Source organism: Balearica regulorum, chromosome Z (genome assembly GCF_011004875.1).
Source record: "Balearica regulorum gibbericeps isolate bBalReg1 chromosome Z, bBalReg1.pri, whole genome shotgun sequence".
In the NCBI taxonomy this organism is placed as follows: Eukaryota; Metazoa; Chordata; class Aves; order Gruiformes; family Gruidae; genus Balearica; species Balearica regulorum.
In genome coordinates, this window is record NC_046220.1 from 61893556 (window position 1) to 61915734 (window position 22179).

The 22179-nt window shown below is 41.0% G+C and overlaps 1 protein-coding gene across 1 annotated transcript; it reads right to left on the reverse strand.

Moving 5' to 3' along the window:
* Nucleotides 1–210: 210 nt before the first annotated feature.
* Nucleotides 211–21236, reverse strand: CDK7 (cyclin dependent kinase 7). Its single transcript, XM_075739269.1, has 12 exons — nucleotides 21065–21236; nucleotides 20488–20547; nucleotides 19176–19209; nucleotides 17332–17399; nucleotides 15340–15408; nucleotides 13713–13823; nucleotides 12434–12552; nucleotides 11285–11384; nucleotides 9422–9508; nucleotides 7489–7638; nucleotides 5669–5816; nucleotides 211–424 (listed from the first exon to the last, which is right to left on the reverse strand). Exons 1-12 carry the CDS (start codon nucleotides 21122–21124, stop codon nucleotides 399–401), a joined length of 1032 nt encoding a protein of 343 aa, XP_075595384.1. The 5' UTR covers nucleotides 21125–21236; the 3' UTR covers nucleotides 211–398.
* Between the last annotated feature and the right edge of the window lie 943 nt (nucleotides 21237–22179).

Genomic DNA, 22179 nt, shown 5'->3' on the forward strand with positions numbered 1-22179 from the left:
GCCCTTCCCTTACATAAATACTTCCCAGTATTTACTATAGGGCTTGTAGACAATCATATGTACATCTAAGCTCCAGGTGAGAAGGGTGTTATTTGAATAAAGGTTCTGCAAAATTAGCCTGTGTAAATCTATAGCCAGCAAGCAGGTTTGACAGTTACTACTTCAAAGCATAAGTCAAAGTAACAAGACGGCAAATCAGAGAAAGCAATCTTCTTGTTTTGGTTAACAATTCTTTTATTTAAAAACAGAAGTAAGGATAATGATATCCTTTCAGTAAGGAAATATTAAACTCATATTTTACATATGAAAATATTACAAAATAACCATCCAGTGACCATTACAATGTTTTTTCAATGGTTGGGACTCAGGCCGTTTTCACCCATTTTCATCCATAGCAATCAAAAAATCAATTTTTTTGGTAATCCTGAAAAGTGTAAATCACATTGTTAAGAAAGAGAACAGGTCCAGCCCCCCCCTCAATGTTTTCGTATTCATTTGATACTGTTCTCAAGATACATCTACTCAGCTGCTTAACGCTGTTTGCTGCAGTAGCAGTACATGATGACTTTTTCCAACAAATCCATGAAAGAGTGCTAGAATCAAAGCTCACTTGAATCAGTACAAGTACTCCAAATGAGTCCAAAATTCTGTAGTTAAGTGTTAACTGCATTTGGGATACATTAAGTATTCCTCTTTGTTGGTATAAAAAACTTGTCAATTAATTCTACTTTTAAACCTAAGAAAAGCAAGCTATTCTAAGGCTTAACTCTGTCCCACCACACATACACTCGTAATGATTTTTCGTACATGCTGTCACTACCCAGCAGTAAGCTGTCTGCAGGAAGTGACAGCCCTTTTAGTCTCTGCCTCATTCTTTAACCATGTCTCTGTTTAGTATCAGTTGTAGAGATAAGGGCAGCAGTACTTTTCTGATCCTGTTCCACATCTTGTCCTCTCATTTCTTCATGTGCTACTTATTTATAATGTACGTAGAATAAACCATAGCTGCCTTCTGCGACGGCTATGAAGCTTACTACGAAAGGATCCAACTGTTTTTTCCTGCCCTATGGGCAGAGGTCTCCTTTGAAATACACTGACATTGAATCACACCCATGAACTTTAAATGAATGCCCAAACAATACAAATTCTTAACATTAGATATTAATAGAATGTTTTTTTTTTTCCAACCCAATGTAGAATAGTTCTGAAATTAGATAGATGCCTTATACTGCGTTTAAAAAGAAAAAAGTTTAATACTGTATCTTTCAGTCTGTTTTGTGAACCTACAGCTCTGTAGAAATGCAGATTAATAGAACTAAGAAATTGGTCTCCTGGGGAAGGAGTGCTGCTTTTGATTAAGTGTTTGCCAGAGTGGACAAGATGGACAATGATGTCATGATAGCATCAGTGTCTCCACATACCTCACTGATCAGAAATAAATGGTAGCAAGAGCTAGAAATGATGCATGCTTAATACTTTTCACAGCCAGTCATCCATCTAGTGATAGTTCTCCTCTGACAATAAAGAGGCTGTTTTTTTTTTTTTTTTTTTTTTAAGAAGTACAGCTGCTGCACATTTAAGTTTGGTGAACACACCCCACAGGCTATAGGGTTTTGTTCTTGTGGAAAAACAGCACTTATGGGAATAGCATAAATTCCTTCCTCCTCACAGCCAGACCCTGATGCCAACATTTTATAAGAGGGTACCCTTCAGTAATCTCTCAGTCCATTTTGCTAAGTTCCAGGGTGTATTATAGCAATTAGTGTTCTAGCTTGATATAGCTCTGGAAACTGCTCATTGTCAAATGCAAGACTTCAAATGGTTAAGTCACAGAACTCAAGGAAGCATTTCTTCTTCTTTCCTGTCCTTTAGTTAACAGGCATATTTTAGGACATGTACTCCAAAACACTAATCGCAGACCCTCACATGGTCCTTGCAAAAGGAGCTAAAAAGCTATGGTAACTTGACAAGCTCCCACAGGTCAGTTGGCCCATAGTACTAAGGTCAAAGAGCATGCAAATAGTCAACTGATGAATTTTTTCTTTGAGATTAGAATCTTAAGACAGTGAAGTAATGCATTTTTACTTTTAATTTGACACACATCTAAGAAACAAGTCAAAGTGTCAAAAAAAGTAAGTTAAACTCTAACAATGTAGTTATCTCTCTGAAGAGGAAATGCACTTGCATGGAAGCATCTCCATTCCAAAAAGATATCATTCTTGTATCAAAACAGAGTCTCATACTGGCAGTAACAAAAAGCTGATGCTAACCTGACAGCTGCTCTCTAGCGTATTCCAGCTGTGAGAAGAGCAACTCCAAGTTTAAGAACCAGTATTTGCCTCTCTACTAGAAGGTCTGAGTAATTTAGTGTTGATACAGGTCTTGAGTCCTCAGAGCTTTTCTTGCCATGAAGATACAAAATACACACTACTGTTTGGGGAAGACTGGAGGATCTATATAGAAGTAAATGTTAGGAAATAGGCTTGCCTTTTAAAAGGGTCACAGAAATGTGCTTAATGTTCCTTACCTAGAGCGGTCATAACTGTTAACTTGCTTAATATAAGAGAGAAAGCAGAAATCTCTCTTCTGAACCTGATTTACATTCTCCAGTCTGTCATTTGAAAGACCAACATGCTATGTCATTTAGTAAGGACAGGGAAGGGATATGAGGAGGGGATGTTATCCACTGCCAATGACCAGCTAGAATGCATGGAACCCCACCTAGGGATGGACGAGGAGCCGAGCAAGAGCTTATGAGTCAAGTTAAAAGGGAGCACAGGGACAAGGGACATCATAATGGGGGTCTGCTACAGGCCACCTGACCAGGGAGACCAAGCAGATGAGGCCCTGTATAAACAAAAAGGAGCAGCCTCACATTCACAAGCCCTGGTCCTCATGGGGGATTTCAATTACCACCATATCTGTTGGAGGGACAACACAGCAGCGCATAGGCAATCCAGGAGGTTCCTGGAATGCATGGATGAGACTTCCTTTTCCAAGGGATAGAGGAGCCAATGAGAAGAGGTGCCATGTTAGACCTTGTTCTCACCACAAGGAGGGGCTGCTGCGGAATGGGAAGCTCAAGGGCAGCCTTGGCTGCAGTGACCATGAAATGGTGGAACTCAAGATCCTCAGGGCAGCGAGAAGGGTGCACAGCAAGCTCACTACCCTGGACTTTAGGAGAGCAGACTTTGGCCTCTTCAGGGACCTGCTTTGTAGAGTACCATGGGACAAAACTCTGGAGGGAAGAGGGACCCCAGAAAGCTGGTTAGTCTTCAAGGGTCATCTCCAAGCTCAGGAGCGATGCATCCCAACAAAGAAGAAATCAGCCAAAAACCACCAGGAGGCCTGCATGGGTGAACAAGGAGCTCCTGAACAAACTCAAGCCTACAGAGGGTGGAAGCAAGGGCAGGTAGCCTGGGAGGAATACAGAGAAACTGTGCGAGCAGCCAGGGATCAGGTTAGGAATGCTAAAGCCATGGTAGAATTAAATCCGGCAAGAGACATCAAGGACAACAAGAAAAGTTTCTATAGGTATGTCAATGATAAAAGGAAGACTAGGGAAAATGTGGGTCCCATCCAGAATGAAACAGTAGACCTGGTTACCTGGAATATGGAGAAGGCTGAGGTACTCAACTTCTTTGCCTCAGACTTCACCAGCAAGTACTCAAGCCACACTGCCAAAGTCACAGAAGGCAAAGGCAGGGACTAGGAGAACCAGTCACTGTAGGAGATCATGTTTGAGACCATGTAAGGAACCTGAACGTGCACAAGTCCATGGGACATGATGAGATGCAGGTCCTCAGGGAACTGGTGGATGAAGTTGCTAAGCCACTCTCCATCATATTTGAGAATTCATGACAGTCGGGTGAAGTTCCCACTGACTGGGAAAGGGGAAACATAACCCCCATTTTTAAAAAGGGGAAAAAAGGAAGACGTGGGTAACTACAGACTGATCAGTCTCACTCTGTGCCTAGCAAGATCATGCAGCAGATCCTCCCGGAAACTATGCTTAGGAACACAAAAAAATAAGGACGTGATTATTGAATAGCCAGCATGGCTTCACTAAGGGTAAATCGTGCCTGACAAATCTGGTGGCCTCCTATGATGGGGTTACAGCGTTGGTGGATGAGGGAAGGGCAACTGACATCATCCCCCTGGACTTGTGCAAGGCATTTGACACTGTCCTGCATCACATCCTTGTCCCTAAACTGGACAGACATGGATTTGATGGATGGACCACTCAATGGATAAGGAATTGGCTGGACACTTCTACTCAAAGAGCTGTGGTCAACGGCTTGATGTCTGAGCAGAGAGTGACGAGTGGTGTTCCTCAGGGGTCGGTATCGGGACCGGCACTGTTTAACATCTTTGTTAGCAACATGGACAGTTGGATCGAGTGCACCCTCAGCAAGTTTTCCCGACAACACCAAGCTGTGTGGTGTGGTTGACACTGGAAGGAAGGGATGCCATCCAGAGGGACCTTGACAGGCAAGGTGCAAACCTCATGAAGTTCAACAAGGTCAAGTGCAAGGTCCTGCACATGGATCGGGGCAATCCCAAGCACAACTATAGGCTGAGCAGAGAATGGATTCAGAGCAGCCCTGAGGATTCAGGGCTGTTGGTGGGTGGGGGGGTTGGTGGGTCAGAAGCTCAACATGAGCTGACAATCTGCACTTGCAGCCCAGAAAGCCAACCGTGTCCTGGGCTGCATCAAAAGAAGTGTGACCAGCAGGTCGAGGGAGGTGATTCTGCCCCTCTACTCCGCTCGTGTGAGACCCCACCTGGAGTACTGCGTCCAGCTCTGGGGGGCCCCAGTACAAGACAGACATGGAGCTGTCGGACCGAGTCCAGAGGAGGGCCACAAAGCTGGTAAGAGGGCTGGAGCACCTCTCCTATGAAGACAGGCTGAGAGAGTTGGGGTTGTTCAGCCTGGAGAAGGCTCCAGGGAGACCTTATAGCAGCCTTCCAGTACCTAGAGGGGACCTACAAGAAAGCTGGGGAGGGACTGTTTACAAGGGCATGGTGTGATAGGATGAGGGGTAATGGCTTTAAACTAAAAAGGGGTAGATTTAGATGAGATTGGGAAGAAATTCTTTACTGTGAGAGTGGTGAGGCACTGTAAGAGGTTGCCCAGAGAAGCTGTGGAAGCCCCCTCCCTGGAAGTGTTCAAGGCCAGGCTGGATGGGGCTTTGAGCAATCTGAGCTAGTGGAACTGGATGATCTTTAAGGTCCCTTCCAACCCAACCCATTCTATGATTCATGAGTCTCTCTCACACCCCTGCTTTTTTTTTTTTTTTTTTTTTTTAAGTGATGTAAAGTTAAGTTATTTCCACCTCAGTAAGATGTCTCAAAAAAAAAAAAGGGCATCATAATCACCTATAATTTCCTGGGTAGTACCACACTATTATTTAATGGAATTAGGTATTTTTTCTAACAAATAGATTCCTAAGCATCACAAAAGAGCCTTTTTTTGTACCAATTCTGTTAGAACACAGAACTAAGTCATTCTCACTCTAAAGCATAAATCATTAAAGGGCTTCTGATGGTGCTGATGCCCAGGAATGTAGTCTATTCAGAGAGTTTTTGTTCTGAAACACTGAAAGTCTCACATTCTCTCTGAGCACGTAACTTCTGTTTTAAAACAGGTGAAACATTAAGAGGTTACCTTGATCTATTCCTTCTGTTCTTTTCCTTTTTAGATTTATAAGTGCATTTTGTTGCTCCTTCACAGCTTCCGCAGGACAGTTGGGTCTTGGCAGCTGATTTCCTGGTGTGGGTCCTGGTCGGTTACTGAAATAGTTCTGTTTCAATGCCTTAATGATAATAGAAGAAAAATACCCAAGTGATTAGTATGAAGTGTCAGAACACCATCTATAAAGAGGTTACAATGAAATAAAGCACTTGCAATTGGGACTCCTAAACTGTTTGGACACATATATTAGCAGGTGGCCTTGGGGCAAATCAAGATTTTGTGTTCTCTGACTATGCAGAACACTTTGATTTGTAAGCCAAGAGATAATTGTGTACTGTTATTTTTAACTAATGTTCAGACATCCTAATAAAACTCTAGACTACACTGCAGGTAGTCTGTACAAACAGCAAGTTTTTATCTCCATAGAGCTTACATTCTGAATAGACAGATGGCACAAGATGATAAAGAAGAAACGAACAAAGAAAGATTAAAAGAATGTATCTGAAGTCTTGATCAGATCCAGGACCAGGACACCATCTGTTTTGCTAGCTTGTAAGTTAAGTCCTTCCTGAAAATTCCTGTAACTGTGCTGTTTCTACACTGTAAACTGGGAAAACCAGTTTGAATTAGAGCAGAAGACAAACACAGGTGAGCAGGATTAATTTCATGTAGTGGAATTACATATCCTATTTTAAATTTTAGGAATTCCACAGCTTCCATAAACTGTGGTTAAGGAAAAGAGGATAAGTTGTGTCTCAGGTAATCATTACTCTTGCTTATGTCAGTTACATGGTATTCGGTGCCAGCTATAAATCAAGCCAACACAGCAAGCAGAAGTTGTTTCCTGCCTTAGACTGTGGCATTGTCAATAAAAATACTAGACTAGAAAAATCATATATTCCAGTTACCATCCTACAATATGACCTGTAAAATGACTTTATACATACAAACTAGTACAGACATGTCCCAAGCATAGCAGAAGTAATTATTTGGAAACTTATATTGAAAGTTCTTAAAGACTGTGACAAAAAACCTGAATGTGGTCTGAAAAAAGTCTTCTAGTAAAAAGACACTTAACACATACACTGATCCCCTGGATTAGGATCTGCCTTGTTTAACAAGCAATGAGGGAGCCCTGACCTTGAGCAGACAGTTTTGTCTCTTACATGCTTTCTGAACCGTGTAAGGTGACAGAAATACAGTTTTGAAACTTCAACTGCTTTATCTTCTTCATAGCAAAAATCAATACTCTTAACTAGAACATTTTGAAGTCCTTCATTTCTCCCCGTGAAGGAATAGTGAAATTGACATAAGTTTCACTCAAGTATAAAGGAAAAGGATATTCAGATCAGAATGCTGGTTTAAATCACCACAGAATTTCATGTTAAAAAAAGAATCAAAAAAAAGTTTAAATAAAATTGAAGATGACATTGGATGAATTAAGAACGAAAACCTTTCAAAACCAGGGAGTAAGATATGCTATGTTAAGTCTTAAATTTCAAGCGTTAGGTGACTCAATTTTGAATGTCAAGTATAACAACTGTCTGAAGGCCATGACTCATACACCTTTCAGTTGTTACCTGTGCTCTACATTGGAAATGGAGACGATCAGTCAGCATTATTCATGCCTTTCAGAGTTCTCTCTTCAAAATGCTGGAAATATGTTTCTAGTATTTCACAGACACAGCTACATGACATTTCATTTCAAACCTGGCTTACTGACTTCAAAGCACATTTATCTGATATTAACAGTAGGTTAAGGAAGATGAGGACATAATGCAAGCATACTACACCTGAGTAGCTGTAACCCTAGTGCAAGGATTAAATGTGAATAAGCCTTGCAGAAGATTGAGCAAATCATCACCAGCTGCACTGAAGATATGTTGAAGCGGCATTCCAGGGAAAGACTTAAATGTGACATAATCTGGAAGACTCGTCATCCCCTACAAAGACAAAAATGGAAAATATGTTTTTCAAGTGAGAAAGAGTTCAGCTTTTCACACAAAGGGAACTTCACATGGCTGCCTTTCAGCAGAAGCAAATTGTCTTTCAAAACACCTTGCTAATACTTGGTCACTGAAATAAGTGTAGGAATAGTATGTCATAAAGACTTTTGTTTTTAAAAAAAAAAACTGTTACAGTTGTTTCACACTTTTCCTTTCCAAGTGTTTTGTCCTTCCCTTGCTTTAGTGGTGACCAGTCCAAAAGGAAAAACTGCTAACAAAGAAAGGAAGTATGACAGAACTTTAGAGTAGGTGCAGACAAATGAAATAGCTTCACCTTTTTCTTTTGCAGACTGACAAGGTGGAAGAGGCAAGATTCACAAAAGAGCCAGTCTGCATTTTCTCAAAGTTGATAGACTGTCTTCCTCCTCAAAATGAGTTGATCATCATGAGTGTTTTGAGCTACTTTTGAAATGCACAACCGAAACTTTATTTTGGGAGTGTGGGGAAGGAAGGGAAATATGTCAAGCAGTAAAACAGATGAATTGCATACTTTTTCCCTGTAGGTATGAAATCAATCCCATTGTATTAAAATTCTATCATAAAAATGATCTTGTTGGAGACAATTATCCAGACATGGTATTTTACGTATTTTGAATCTCTAGTCATCACACTTCAGTAAGTTTATCCAAGCAAAGTAAGTATTAACACTGAAATGAAAAGTGTGCTCAGTTATAATCTTGACAGTAAAGATTTCAATTCTTGAAATGGTTTGCAAATTAATTTGAGAATGCATTATCTCTGTCATGCTAGCAGATCTCCTTTCCCCACCTATATCTCAACTCTACCTCTCCAAAGAAAGGAGAAATGTCATTGCAAAAATCTTCACGCGTTTCACTTAGAATCTCAAAACAACAAAATTGTATGGGAGTAGTAGTGGCTTATATGATATTTCTCCATATGGCTGTAGCTCCATTTGGTGATCGCATACCACAGCATTTGAGTACCACTCACACAAAGGAAAAGCAGCGTGGAGAGGGAGCAGAAGTATGATGTGACGACTGGTTATCAAGTCCAGAGACCGCTTCCACAACTCAACTACAAAAGACAACAGTGTGATCAGGGAATTCTGGACCCTCTGTACCCATCAGCTGGTCCAAGCTGCACATCCAAAGCAGCCATGCCCTGCTTCCTGTCAATCTGCCTGATAACCATGGTTAAGGAGATCATTGCGTGCCCTGACACTAAGTTTGTTCTGGTATTCATGAATTACTGAATTCACTGTAATCTCAGAGGTAATTGTACTACTAATTGTATTTGTTACAGTACAGTTACTCTGAGTTTAACTATTTATTCCTAAAGCTGTTGGTCTGGTGTTTTTTACTGTATCCCAAAGCTATAACTTATCCAGGCCAACTACAAATTGTTCCTACTTCTGAAAGTGATTAAAGCCTTTCAGATCAAAGCAGATTATTAATCAAGCATCTAAAGAACATTAAGCAACAATCTTAACTTCATACCAATAGCCATGGGAAACTGGATACACACAAAAATGAAACCACGAAGTTTCATTACTGTTGCTTAATGCTAACAACACTGCTATATTGCTCAGAAATTTGCCAAGAGAAACAATAAATCTCAGCTGCTTATCCTCCGCATTGTGATATCAGGCAGCTGCCTTCTGGCATTCTACTCAAGTATTCTGATACACCCTTTATTTCAAAAGCTAAAATAGAGAGTATCAAGTAAAACTAATGTCAGTCTGTTAAATAAAAGGACTCACAGGCCACTGTTCTTCTGTTGGAGTGCCCAGTGTTTCAAATATCCTTGTCAGCTGGTCAAGATCAGAATCTCCAGGCAAAAAAGGAACCTGGAAGAAGGCAACAGCATTTGATTGAATTAACTTCTGAACTTCAGTTCTAGAGAAGAGCTTTGAACTATCCCTTATATATATCTTTGTATACCAGCTGCCCATAAAGAGATAGACTGAATATTTGAGGCATTCTAGTAATGTCCAAATAGATTCTGAAAGTTTCTTGCAACCCAGGCTTCATATCACTGACTTGACAGCAGAGAGCTAAACATAAGATTAAACCACTACCACATTAACATAAAATAACTAAACAGAGGAGAAGAAAGATTTTACATCTCAGTTGCCAGTTTAAAGTTCATTGGTCACAATGATCCTGCCATCATCTGGTCCTTGAACTTAGGTTTTATATATATTCAAAACATTTAAAGTGAATTGTAAATGGATTACACAAGTAACAGTTAGACGACAGAATGAGATCACAGCATGAGGGAGAACAGTGACCCCCTAGGACAGAAACTGCCCAATCATGATCATGTTTCATTTAAACCAGGCAGAAGACAGAAAAGGCCATAATTGCCCTTTGTTCAGCTTGTGCATCAGGCACACAATGCAAGAAAAAAAGAGACTTTGTGACCAAAGCAATATTATGAAGAATTAGAGGCAGTATTTAACTAAGTAGGACAGAAAAACTGTCAAGAACATCCCTAGTAGGCAGTGTACTACATTTTGGTGTCATAAAAGCCCCTTGACCATAAACTGCTTTTGGAAAGCTCCCAGAAGTTGCATTGTCCCCCAACCTAGTACATTTAGGAAGAAAAAGAACAGACGCATTTAAAACTATCACAGTTAATAAAACTGAACCATGACACATTTTCTGCTCTGTGAGAAGCCAAAGAATAGAGAGAATTCAGTAATTGATTTGCTTTCTGACTTTCCTTGAGTTTATCCAACTTTAGCAGGTCTAATGCATATTTATGTACACATCACTAATGCTGCTTAAACAGTCATTGTACATTTCCATTTCTGAATTGTCAACCAAATCATACCAGCACACCTGTTTGTGTGATAAACCAAGGCAAAAGATTTCTTTCAAGGTGTTTTCAGACAGACTAGTTCCCCAATTTGGTTCACCACATGGCCACACAAACATTTAAAGTACAGTGCAAAAACCAAGGAGAAGTCACATACTCATGGAAGATAACAAGAAGTAGCCTGCAGTATAATTTTTCAGCTATGTCTGTGTCCCTACCCTCCAAAAAGCTTACTTAAGGACCATTACTTCTGTGTACTGTACTCAGGAGTGGCACAGGATTAGCCTAATGTTAACCTTCAGCTTCATTCCAGTACTGTCAACAACAGTCAAGAACATCCATCTTCTGTTCATTACAAATAAACCCACAATTAAGGTAGCTGTTTACAGTTATTGTGGAACAATGTATAAGGGACAGAGTATGCATGTATCTATAATGTCATATTTCTAGACAGCTAGCAAATGAAAACTAGAAGGCTGTGTGAAAGGGTAACTCCTCCAGTCCTGTTACCTGCTTGACCTTCCCCAAGGCAAGACTGCAACAGTTTGTTGCAATTTTTTTATCCAATGTTTTTAAAGACTTCCAGTAATTGTGATGCTTATGGAACCTTAGTCTATTCCAAAACCTCACTTTCCCTACAGATACCAAGATTTTGGAAGATTTTTTCACCCTCTCTTCTTTCTCCTTTCCTAAATAGCCTAACTGCCTTCACCTGCTGCTGTCAGCAGGAGAAAGGAAGCCCACATACGGAGTTGTAATGCACTGAAGAGCAAATACAAAACGCTTACATTTGAAGACTTACCCGGAGGAGCAATTCAGCTAAAATACAACCAACAGCCCACATATCAACACCAACACCATACATTCTAGCACCAAACAATAGTTCTGGGGCTCGGTACCACCTGAAAAGAAAACACATATTGGGAAAATCACCTGGCTTTGCTCATGCCAAGTGCTGTATATTGTAGCAATGCAAGAACTACAAAGAGGATACTGCTACTGCCCATATATTTTCCAGACACTGAAGAGCTGTACTCCACCCTGCAAAGTGTTTTGTTTAAGAAAGACTGAACAAAATTGTGCATTCCTCACCACAGAGTCACATATAACCATAAATTAACTACAGTTTCAACTGAGCTGATTAACAAGCAACAGAACTACAAATGTGCAAAGGAAAAAGCATTTAACGGGCAGGCTGGCATGTTATAAACCAAAATTATCTTTAAAATTGATGTTGAAGAAATGACACAAAGATAGGATTCCTTCCAGCTTCCAAAAATCTCCATACCAACAGACCTAAGTATAGAAACTAGTTTTATGCAAAATGAACCTTGACAGCAGTTATTTAACACAGCTACTTCCACTGCCTAAGAACAATCAAGTTTAATGCCATGTTCTTATACATGCTACATTTGAAACTACTGTATCATTTCTGCCTTTTGAATAGAGGTGTTAAAACAAACCAGCTTTGACCGAGTAGTTAGCATTACTGCAGACAAAAGGAAATACCCTGCATATTTTGCAGCCCTGCTTTTTAAAGCATATCTTAAATAAGCATGCTGTAAATAACACTAATAATTATTTTAATTGGTTCAAGCTTTTGTTTCATAATAGGTAATGTGACTAGCTACAGAAAAGATTCTAGGTCTCAAGATTAACAGAAGGTAACAGCTGTCTTGCTCTGAAAGCCAGGCTTATAGGCAGATACTTATTATTTCCATGCATTTCAAAAGAGTACCATACCCCAGAACAACTCCCATGATGGATACTCCAGTAGTTCTTACAGAAACTTTGCTGAACAATGCCTTCTTGAGTTTTCTTTATGAGGCTTTTGCCACTACAGCCATATCACAGCAGCTAGATGCCAAACTTTGCAGACATTGATTTGACATGACATATTTCAAGAAACAGTGCAAAACAGCTACACAATCACTACGTAACAATGTCTTACCTTGTTACTACCTGGTGTGTATAAACTCTATTTGGGCTTCCAAAAGATTTCGCCAAGCCAAAGTCAGCCAATTTTAAAACGCCATTTTCATCTAACAACAAATTATTTGGTTTAAGATCCTGTCAGTACAGAAAGCAAAAAATGAATTTAGTGAGTACTGATAAAAACAGACATATATTGAACCTCCTGGCACGTGTGCCATAACAGTATTCTAAAATGCAGACTTTTGATTCTATCCTAAGTCTACATTGTGAGGGGAAAAACCCCAGGAAATCAAGTATTCCATTACACATGAAAATTGTAGTGAAACACACCATTTGAATACTATATTTAAGCTGCAGAGTTTGAAAAAAACCCAAACTGCCTCTTCATAGGTTTTAGCTTTGCTGCAGGAACAGCAACTGCATAGGTGCCAAACAAATAATAAAAAGATCTTGCAAATGTTTCAAATAACTGTAGAGATCATGGAAATGACAGTTTAATACAGTGTGTTGCAGGTCGACCTCTGGCCAGCAGCGAAGCACCCACACAGCCATTTGCTCTCATCCCACCTCCCTCCCAATAGGATAGGGCAGAGAACAAGAACAAAAGCAAGAAAACTCTGGGAGCAATATAAAGGCAGGTAAAGGACAGTGGGAAAAAACCCAAGCAATAACACAATGGAAGTCATTCACCACCTTCCACAAGCAGACTGATGTCCAGAGTCTCCAAGCAACAGCCATCTTGGAAGCCAAAAAAACCCCTTCTACCCCAGTTTTTAATTACTGAGCATGGTGTTACATGGCATGCAATATCCCTCTCGCCAACTCGGGTCTGCTGTCCCAACTGCGTCTCCTCCCCACTTGTTGCCCAACCCCAGCCTACCCACTGGGGTGAGGGCAGAGAAGGAAAAGAGAAAGCCTTGAACAGTGCTTGGGCACTGTCAACACACCAATGTTTTGGCTGTTGCTATCACAACCGTTTTGGCCACAAATCCAGAATAGAGCACCTTACTGGCTGCTGCAAAGAAAGTTAAATCCATCCTAGCCAGACCCAGTTCAGTGCTAGTCAAAATCATGTGTAACTTGAGACACTTTTATATAAATATCTAAATGATAACCACATTATTAATTCTTAATATTCCTGGTACTGCTATTGTCTCTCCAAAACAGCTAGGATGAATGCTTACGGACTAAGAATGTCTGAACTTCAAAACTAACCTCAATAGACTGTAGACTCAAATTCTATCAAATGTGACTTTTGTTACAGCATAAAGGCTGTCAATTTAATACATGCTTACCCTGTGTAGAATCCAGTGCTGATGTAAATATTCTAATCCTTGAAGTGTCATCAGCATATATGCCTTGATGTGAGATTGCGTCAACACAATGCTAGTATCCTTTATAATAACCTGTAAAGTGTTAGTTTGATAACAAAGCTTACCATGCAAGACTAACTTACTTCCACTCTTTCAGCTCAAAAGTTATTTCATTCATTAAGACAAAGTCTGAACTAGCAGTCACATATTGTCTACCATTCTCACCCTTTTTCCAGAAAAACAGGTGTATTCTGGAGATCGGTAATGGAAATGGAGAGTCCAGATAGTGCACATCAACTTTGCATAATGAGCAAATGAGAAAATGGGTAGGAAACAGAAGTTTATTATTTTATCTCAGTTCTAGGTTGATACCCAAACTTACAAGACAAAGATCTACACATAGAAATGATAAATATGTCAGTAAACTTGAAATTATGTTCCCACTTATTCCTTCTTTCTCCATGCAAACTACACATCTAATCTTTGTAAATGCAACAGTTTCCTCATCTATTTCCAATGAGACCAGGAGGTAAGGCCACTTTACTATATTTTAATAAATCTACTTACATTTTCTACATTCAGTAACAGCCTTGCCTAAGCTTTAAGTTGTTTGAGACTTACAAAATAGCTAAGACTACACAAAATTTCATGTATGCAGCACATGGCCGATCACAACAGGGTGCAGTCCCAAATGGTGGCCCCACAATACAGTTAAATGCTCTGCATACCACAGCATTGTGTAGTACAAGAGTATTTCATTCCTCTTTTTGTACACTGTATCTTTTTCAGCTCTAAATGTTGCTTAGTTACTAGGTAAACAGAATAAATCCTCTAGAGACTCTACTCATTACTTTAACTTCTGTTAGCAAAAAACTGATCTAACCTTTTCAGTCTTACATTCATCTAGGTTTCAGCAAGCCTGTCAATGCTTTCTTTTAATATTTTAAATGCTAGTCCTAGTTCTTAACAGCATATGTGTGATGAGCTAGCTTAACAACTACGTGAATTTCAGTCCAGAGTAGATAAAATGTGCACATATACAGATGTGACATGAATTGCTGTCAAGGACAGACTTCCAAGATGAAGAATCTTGCACCAAAATATCTCATACAAAGACTTCCGCAAAGACAAATTGACTTAAAGTCTTTGAGAATGAAACATATAAGATGCTGATTTGCAAGTACCTCTAGCATTGCTACATTTCAAAGAATGGTTCAGGTGCGTGTGACTTCAGTACCACCTCATAACTTGGTATACTTCAGTATCACACTTACTTGAACATGTTTGATATTATGCTTAGCAATTGCATTCTGAGATGCTGATCTATGACTGAGGTTGTATGCTCTGACTGGAGTCTCAGAAAACTGACACTGTAAACATAATCTGTTTCTTGAAGATCACGCTGACAAGTATTTAAAAGTAAAGGCGTTATCAGCTGAGAACTCACAAAAATTGTCAAATTATTCAAACTACTTTTAAGACATGATCTAAATCAACTGACATAATGAAAATCACCTTTTTAACATGGGCAAATATAAGCCTGTTAAAGTAGTATTTTCAAAAAAACATTTGAAGATACTGAAATAAAAATCTTAAAAAAAAATCATACCTCAAGATCCGTTTCCATAAAATCAAACACCAAACTAATATTGGACTTGTGTCCAAATGCATCTAGAAGCTGTAAAACAAAATACATTATGATGAAGCATACTCTCACATTGTCAGTCTTCTAAAATTCTGCACCATTGTAGTCTGCATGTGGATTTTCACCTTGCTGAACTGGTTTATGTTTTTCAACTTGCTATACAAAAAATTCTTACTTAGTTTAGCTTCTTAACTCACTCTCCAAAAAAATCCCCATTAAGCATGGTACATTTTACACAATTGCCCCTTCTTCCTGGAGTTAGGGGGAAAAAAAAAAAAAAAGAAAGAATTAACTTTACTGTGTTAGCTACAATAGATAATCTAATGCACATCTTGTCCTCTCCCCAAACTTTAGTGTTCTACAAAAGTCCTACCCTTTCTTGAGACCAGACTAAGTTTTCCCATGGATTCAGCTCTGTATCTGCTTCCTGTAAGCATGTAGTATTTATAAATTCTAAGTGTCAGGCTTATTAACTTCCTTTCAAATACATTCTTCAGTGTGTATTCATCTTTGTAGCAAGCTTTCTAGGATAAATAAACCTCTTTGGAGAATATCCAAATGACCCTTTCTTGGGATGAAGCTGTATTTAATCTGAGAACACAAGAGTGATGCTGAGTAAGAACAACACATCATCTAGCATGGTATTCTAGTCTCATGATCAGGAAGGTAAGCTCTCTCTCCATGGTGTGGCTCATTCCTTACTGTCGCAGTATGATGACCACGTGAATTACCTGATTGCAAGATAGTTGTGAGCACAGTTTGTAACAGCAGTGATGTGCTCATGCTCTTCCTCTGCAGATGCCATTGTAACAGGAGATACTAGGCAGGTGAGCCTACAGGCTTGGCCACTTTTTGTAATTCATGCCCCTTACACTTCCAACCTCTCCAACAGTTTTATCAGGACTCCTAAGGGGGTACAACCTGCTTCTGGACCTGCTGGTCATGAATTTGTCTAATTCCTTTTTGAACTGCTGATGCTATTTGCTTCTGCAATGCCTGTGGCAACAAAATCAAAATTCACTACACTGTGTAAAGGTAGTACAATTTCCACACACCCCCTTCCCCTGACACAAATATGTTTTAAACACATCTCTTACTTCTATTAATGTATTAGGGGTTTGCAAATATCAGTTCTGCGTGCACTTTACCTACCACCTCAGTTTTGTAGGCCTCCCCATTACCAGCCTTTTCATCTCCAGAATGAGGAACCTCAGACTTTTTCATAAAGATGCTCCAGCCCTTTGCCATTTTAGTTGTCTTTCTCTGCACATTCTCTAACTTTGATAGCTAAAGCAACCACTTTGAAAGTAAGTTCACAATCCAGAAAAGAACCATATTTCCACTCTGAAAGAGTTAAATGAAATATCTGGAAAATTCATACTTGGTCTAATATTTATGGCAGACTTTCAAATTATAACTATTAGCTAATTTTAAAATATCTTTAGCTCCAGCTGGGTATCCACAGCTTTAAGTCAACCTAAATGCAACTGAAAAGATACAGGTTTTACTCCTGCCAACAGAGACTTCAGGTATCAGCTCTAAAACCTAATAAGCCACATGAATCCACTGTACCATTGCTTACAAAAGCCTGCTTTTGGCTGTCACCAGTTCAACGTGAAGCAAACAATCAGGTAAATAATGCACTGCACTCATTTGCAAGTCTATCAGAGAGATGCAAAATCAGGTAATCTAAATTTCCACAATTCTCCCCACCATTAATAACAACATAGCCCCAGGCTAAAAAGTAAGAGGATTTCAAAAGAAACTACTTTGTCTTTGTAATTGAAATAGGTGTTTTGCTGTAACAATTGTTTCATTGCCCAACTTGGGCTGGAAAAAATAGCTCTAATAAAATTAAGTAGTGTCTCCATGACCCAACTAACTCTAAATTTCAGTTTGAATCTGTACCAGAAATATTTGAGGACTGATTCCAGAAACAGCATTCATTTTACTTACACCAATAATATTTGGATGGCTTAGCTCCTGTAACAATTTTATTTCTCTGAGGGCTGTTCTGTTGATTCCTACATTAAAAAAAAAAAAAAAGAGACACAGAACAAAGTTAAAAATTTTGGATTAAGCTTCAAAGAAACCTCTCATTCTGTTGCTCACTGATGATTTACTACTACATACAAGTAGACTGCAGTATAAGCAGATTGCTGCAGAATAAAAGTGGACGTAAACCTTCTACCACAGCAAATAAATTCTACACCACAGTAATCAGATTTAGATTATAAGCAACGTGCCTCCATTTTGGCAAACACAAAAGTTTGAGCAAAAGCCTAGGAAAAAAAAAAAATTTGCCTTTTTCAGGGAGTTGTAAGCTTTGGTTTTATTTTAAAGAAAAATTACGTCTTGCAAATATCAATTCTTCAATGAGTCTCACTTCCAGAGAGGGGCACACTGACAAACCTCATGAATGTTATTTCTTTTTGACATAGCATTATTTACTAAGGCAAGGCACATGCATTTGTGCCACATTCAATCCTTTAATAGCCAGGTTTTATGGAAGAACCACCGGGGGGGGGGATGTGGGAGGATGATAGTGCACTTTGACACTCACAGTGACTGCACCGCACCAAACCATGAATCCTGTGGGGTAACGATTCCTCCCTTAACAACACTGGTATGTATGGCTTGTATGAAAACTGACTAGCAAGCAAATACTACTGTGGTATGTTGCATGGAAAGTTTCAGCTGCACATGAGCTGAAACACAGTGTTCTCCCAAAACCTGGGATATGATTCAACACGTAGTACTCTAGCAAAACTTTGGGCAAAGCTACACGGATTACCTTACACTCCCGCTTTACCTATTTTAGAATCAAGTCAACAATGGCTGATTTTGGGTGGGCAAAGCCTGAGATTAAAAAAAAAAAAGTACACCAGGTTATCAGATAGCACAAGGAAACCACCATGATCACTATTTTTAATAATAGCTTTGAACTATAGCTAGACATTGTATAGGCCAAAAGTAAAGACTGTCCTTAAAGGACATTAGTCCACTGAAGGCCAGATGGATCACTACTCTGGCAGTTGGCTCAACTGTGAGACTCTGGCATGAGTGCTCAGTTTCTCTTTAAAAATTCTTCCCTTAGAAAGGAACTGGAAAGTTGAGAGCAAAGATTCTTCACTGGAAAGTTGGTGAGCTGATGCAGGATCCCTGAAGGATGGCAGCCTACAAACATACAAAATTCTACTGTACCATACAGGCTGCAAGAGAAGACCAGCATTATTGGGTTTTAACTTGCAACAACCATGCCTAAAGGCATATGGCTAGTCAGAGCACAGAATCAAAAGATACTGCTCTATAGCCCTGATTTCTCATCATAAAACAAACCCACACAGAGACAAGAGCTTTAAGTTCTTGTTTTTATTAACTTTTGTCTCATCATAAATCACAAAAATTTAACAAAGGAAATATCTGAAAGCAGAGATAAATACTCCTACCTTTCCTAAATATTTAAGGCGCAGAGATGCATCAATACAAAAAGGTGTCCCAAACTCAGTGCTGTAAAGACTATTACTGTATGCTATATTCATGTTTGTATTCCACTTAAATTGAGAAGCTAGTGGGTTACATACTCCTATTTAGACATATACTATGCATGCAGTTATCTATGCTGGCTTTTTTTTCCTGTCCCTGCAGTTTAGGAAGCAATCCTTTATTAAGCCTTACACTAAAAGAGTTGAGCTCATTTTTCTCAGCCAAGTTATGGTGTGGGAAATCAATGTACCAATTTACAAAAGCAAAGCAAAGAAAGCACATCTTCTGCAGCATGAATTTGTTTTTAAACTCACCATCTTTAGCTTCTGATCTATGTCCCAGTTTAATCTGAAAAGAAAGATTTCATATTATATAAGGTTAAGCCATCTGCCTCAACAGTAGCAGATACATTCTTTAGTATTACTCTAAGACAGAATGAGTTTCAGTACCATGAAGCACTTTACCAGCTAGGATTGGGGCTGGTGGGTTTTTTTTTTTTCCCTTAAAAAAATAACTAGCTTAAAATTTTAAATAAAAAGCTTAAAATACAGCATTAGCTTTTATAAAAGCTTAAAAATAGTCATGATGGCACTGAAAACAGACATAATGCAAGCTGGTAGCATAAAATGCTTTGTAGCCACAAAACTTTATTATAACACTAATGAGCTTGTCCCCAGGGAGAAATGAGGGCAAAGTAATTGACAGTTGTCTTCGAATGATTCTAGGAAAATTAGCATACTCTGTAAACTTGGGCTAGCCTAAAGTCCTTCTGTCTCAATCATCTACTGCCCTGAAATTTTCAAGTCCAGAATCCTGCCAGTGATATTTCCAGATGATAAAAGTTAAGAAAAATATTGTGATACAAACAAGAAAGCTTTTCACAATAGCGGCTACTAGTAGCAACCATACAGGAAAAGTATTATAACGCTAAAAGGGATTAATATATCAAACAAAATTGCTTACTATTGTTATGGTTCAACTCATCTAGTAAAGTAGGCCCTTTAACTAACCAAAGTACCGGAATGTACACTTTTATCCCTCACATAGCACAGCTAATTACCTATTTTTAATAGAAAAACTGCCTCAAATCTCTTCAGATAGTATGAAGTAAAACCCTGTATGACAACATAGGCATTTTCAGCATTTTTATTCGAACAGGTAAGTTGCAGATCTAATATCACTTTTGTAAAATTTTGTCAAAAACCTACCATCCATTCCAAAGAACTTAATCAGGAGTAACACTCCTGGACTAAAGGAAATCAGGCACAGCAAGAAGAAAGATTAAATAACCAGCCACTATCAAGGATTAATAAAGTCTGATGTTTGGAAATATGTGGCTTTTTAAAAAAAATAAATCTGTTTAACAGATAACCAAAACTTCAAGTTACAGACCATGTAACCCTTTAGAAAGTCAGAAACGTAGTAAGGCTGAAGCTAGTCTCTCTTCTTCGGGGGGTGAGGAGAAAGTATTAAAGACAGCTTAACTAGATCATTTAAACAAAACACTCTAGAAACAATATATTCTCCCATTACCCATTAAGCCGATTAAAAAAAAAAAATATTATTAGGCAAGTCAAGAGCAACCAGACACTTGATCACACAACACCAAAATATTCCGACACTCACCTTTTTAATAGCCACGATTCGGTTGGTGTTCTTATCCTTCGCTTTATAGACAGTAGCAAACTAAGGAGAACGAGAGAGGCTCCCGTGACCACGGGGCAGACAAGGCGCGTGCCAGCGCAGCCCTCCCCGGGCCCGGGACGTTGCCGTGGCAGAGGCGGCTCCCGAGCCCAGCTCCGCAGGCTGGAGAGCTGCCCGCGCCGGGCCCTTCCCTCAGGAGGGGGCCATGAAACCCCGCTGTCAGCAGGCTGGCGGGGGACAACCTGCCTCCCCAGCCGCCTCCTTTCGCGCCCTACAACCGCGGTACCCCCCCCCCCGCCTCGCAGGTGGATCCCGCCGCTGCGTGCGGCAGGCGAGACGGGGCTGGGCCGGGCTGCAAGCGGCCACAGGGCCGCGGGCTCACCCCGCCGCGGCCACCGCGGTCACAACAGGGCCCTCACCTCCTGATCGCCCCTCGCACGGCGGCCGGCCCCGGCTGGTCCCTCAGAGGGGACCCCGCACCTGACAGGCCAGGGGAAGCCTGTGGTGCTCTCACACGCACCTTCCGCCTCCCTCCCGCCGCGCCCCAACGGCCGCTCACCTGTCCCTCCCCCAAGAAGTCAAGCTTCTCGTAGCGCTTAGCGCGCGCTCGCGCGTCCATGGCCGCCGGGGGAGAACGGAGGGGAGCGGCGAGGCCGGCGACGGGGCTTTTAACACCGCCAGCGCCGGGCGCCGCGCCGCTTCCGGCCCGCGAGCCAACCCCGCCCCTGGCAACCGCCGGCGTCACCGCACCCCTCGCCCCGCCCCCCCCGCGCGCAGCTGAGGGCGCCTCGCGAGAGCCGCCTGAGGCCCCGCCCCCACCCCCGTGAGGCGGAGGAGGCGCGGGGCGCGTGCGGCCGGGCTTGAGCACCAAGTGCGACCCCGCGCGGCGCCTGCACCTGCCCGCGGCACGAGCCTCCGGCCGCACGGGCTCGGTCCCCTCTGGCACGTCACAGGCCGTAGCTAAGGCCCGCACGGCACCATTGCGCTGCAAATTAAGCCTTCGGATGAGGTACAGCGCAGAATCGCAGAACGGCAGGGGCCGGAAGGGACCTCCGCTAGAGCAGGATCACCTAGAGCCTTCCGGTGTATCGGCCGCTCCTCCAGCTCAGTATCCTCAGCAAACTTGCACAGCAAAGGGTGCACTCTGTCCCCTCATCCAGGTCATTGATGAACACGTTGAAAAGACTGGACCCAGTACTGACCCCTGGGGCACACCACTAGCTACAGGCCTCCAACCAGACCCTGCACTGCTTATCACAACCCTCTGAGACCTGCCATTCAGCCAGTTCTCAACCCACCTCACTGTCCACTCACCCAACCCACACTTCCTAAGCTTGCTTATGAGGATGTTACGGGAGACGGTGTCAACAGCCTTGCTGAAGTCAAGGTAGACAACATCCACTGCTCTCCTCTCATCCAACAGCCAGCCATGCCATGCCATCATAGAAGGCTATCAGATTGGTCAGGCACGATTTCCCCTCGGTGAATCCATGCTCACCACCCCGATAACCTTCTCCTCCACATGCTCAGAGATGACATCCAGAACTGTAATTGGACCCGAAGGGCTGTCTGCTCAAACAGTTAACGGTTTAAATTACACCAGAAGAACCTGTTTTGAGTTTTCTCCCAACCTCAGATCTGATATTCAGGGAAAACGGCTGCTACGCAACTGCG

Bases quoted from the DNA above. Each gene is read 5' to 3' on its own strand.
- CDK7 (XM_075739269.1), bottom strand. From the start codon at position 21,124: ATGGACGCGCGAGCGCGCGCTAAGCGCTACGAGAAGCTTGACTTCTTG. The intron at 9,509-11,284 runs GTAAGTCTTCAA...GCCTTCTTCCAG, and splicing joins TAGCTGAATTGCTCCTCCGG to GTTCCTTTTTTGCCTGGAGA. The intron at 7,639-9,421 runs GTGAGTCCTTTT...TTGTCTTTGTAG, and splicing joins CAACAGAAGAACAGTGGCCT to GGGATGACGAGTCTTCCAGA.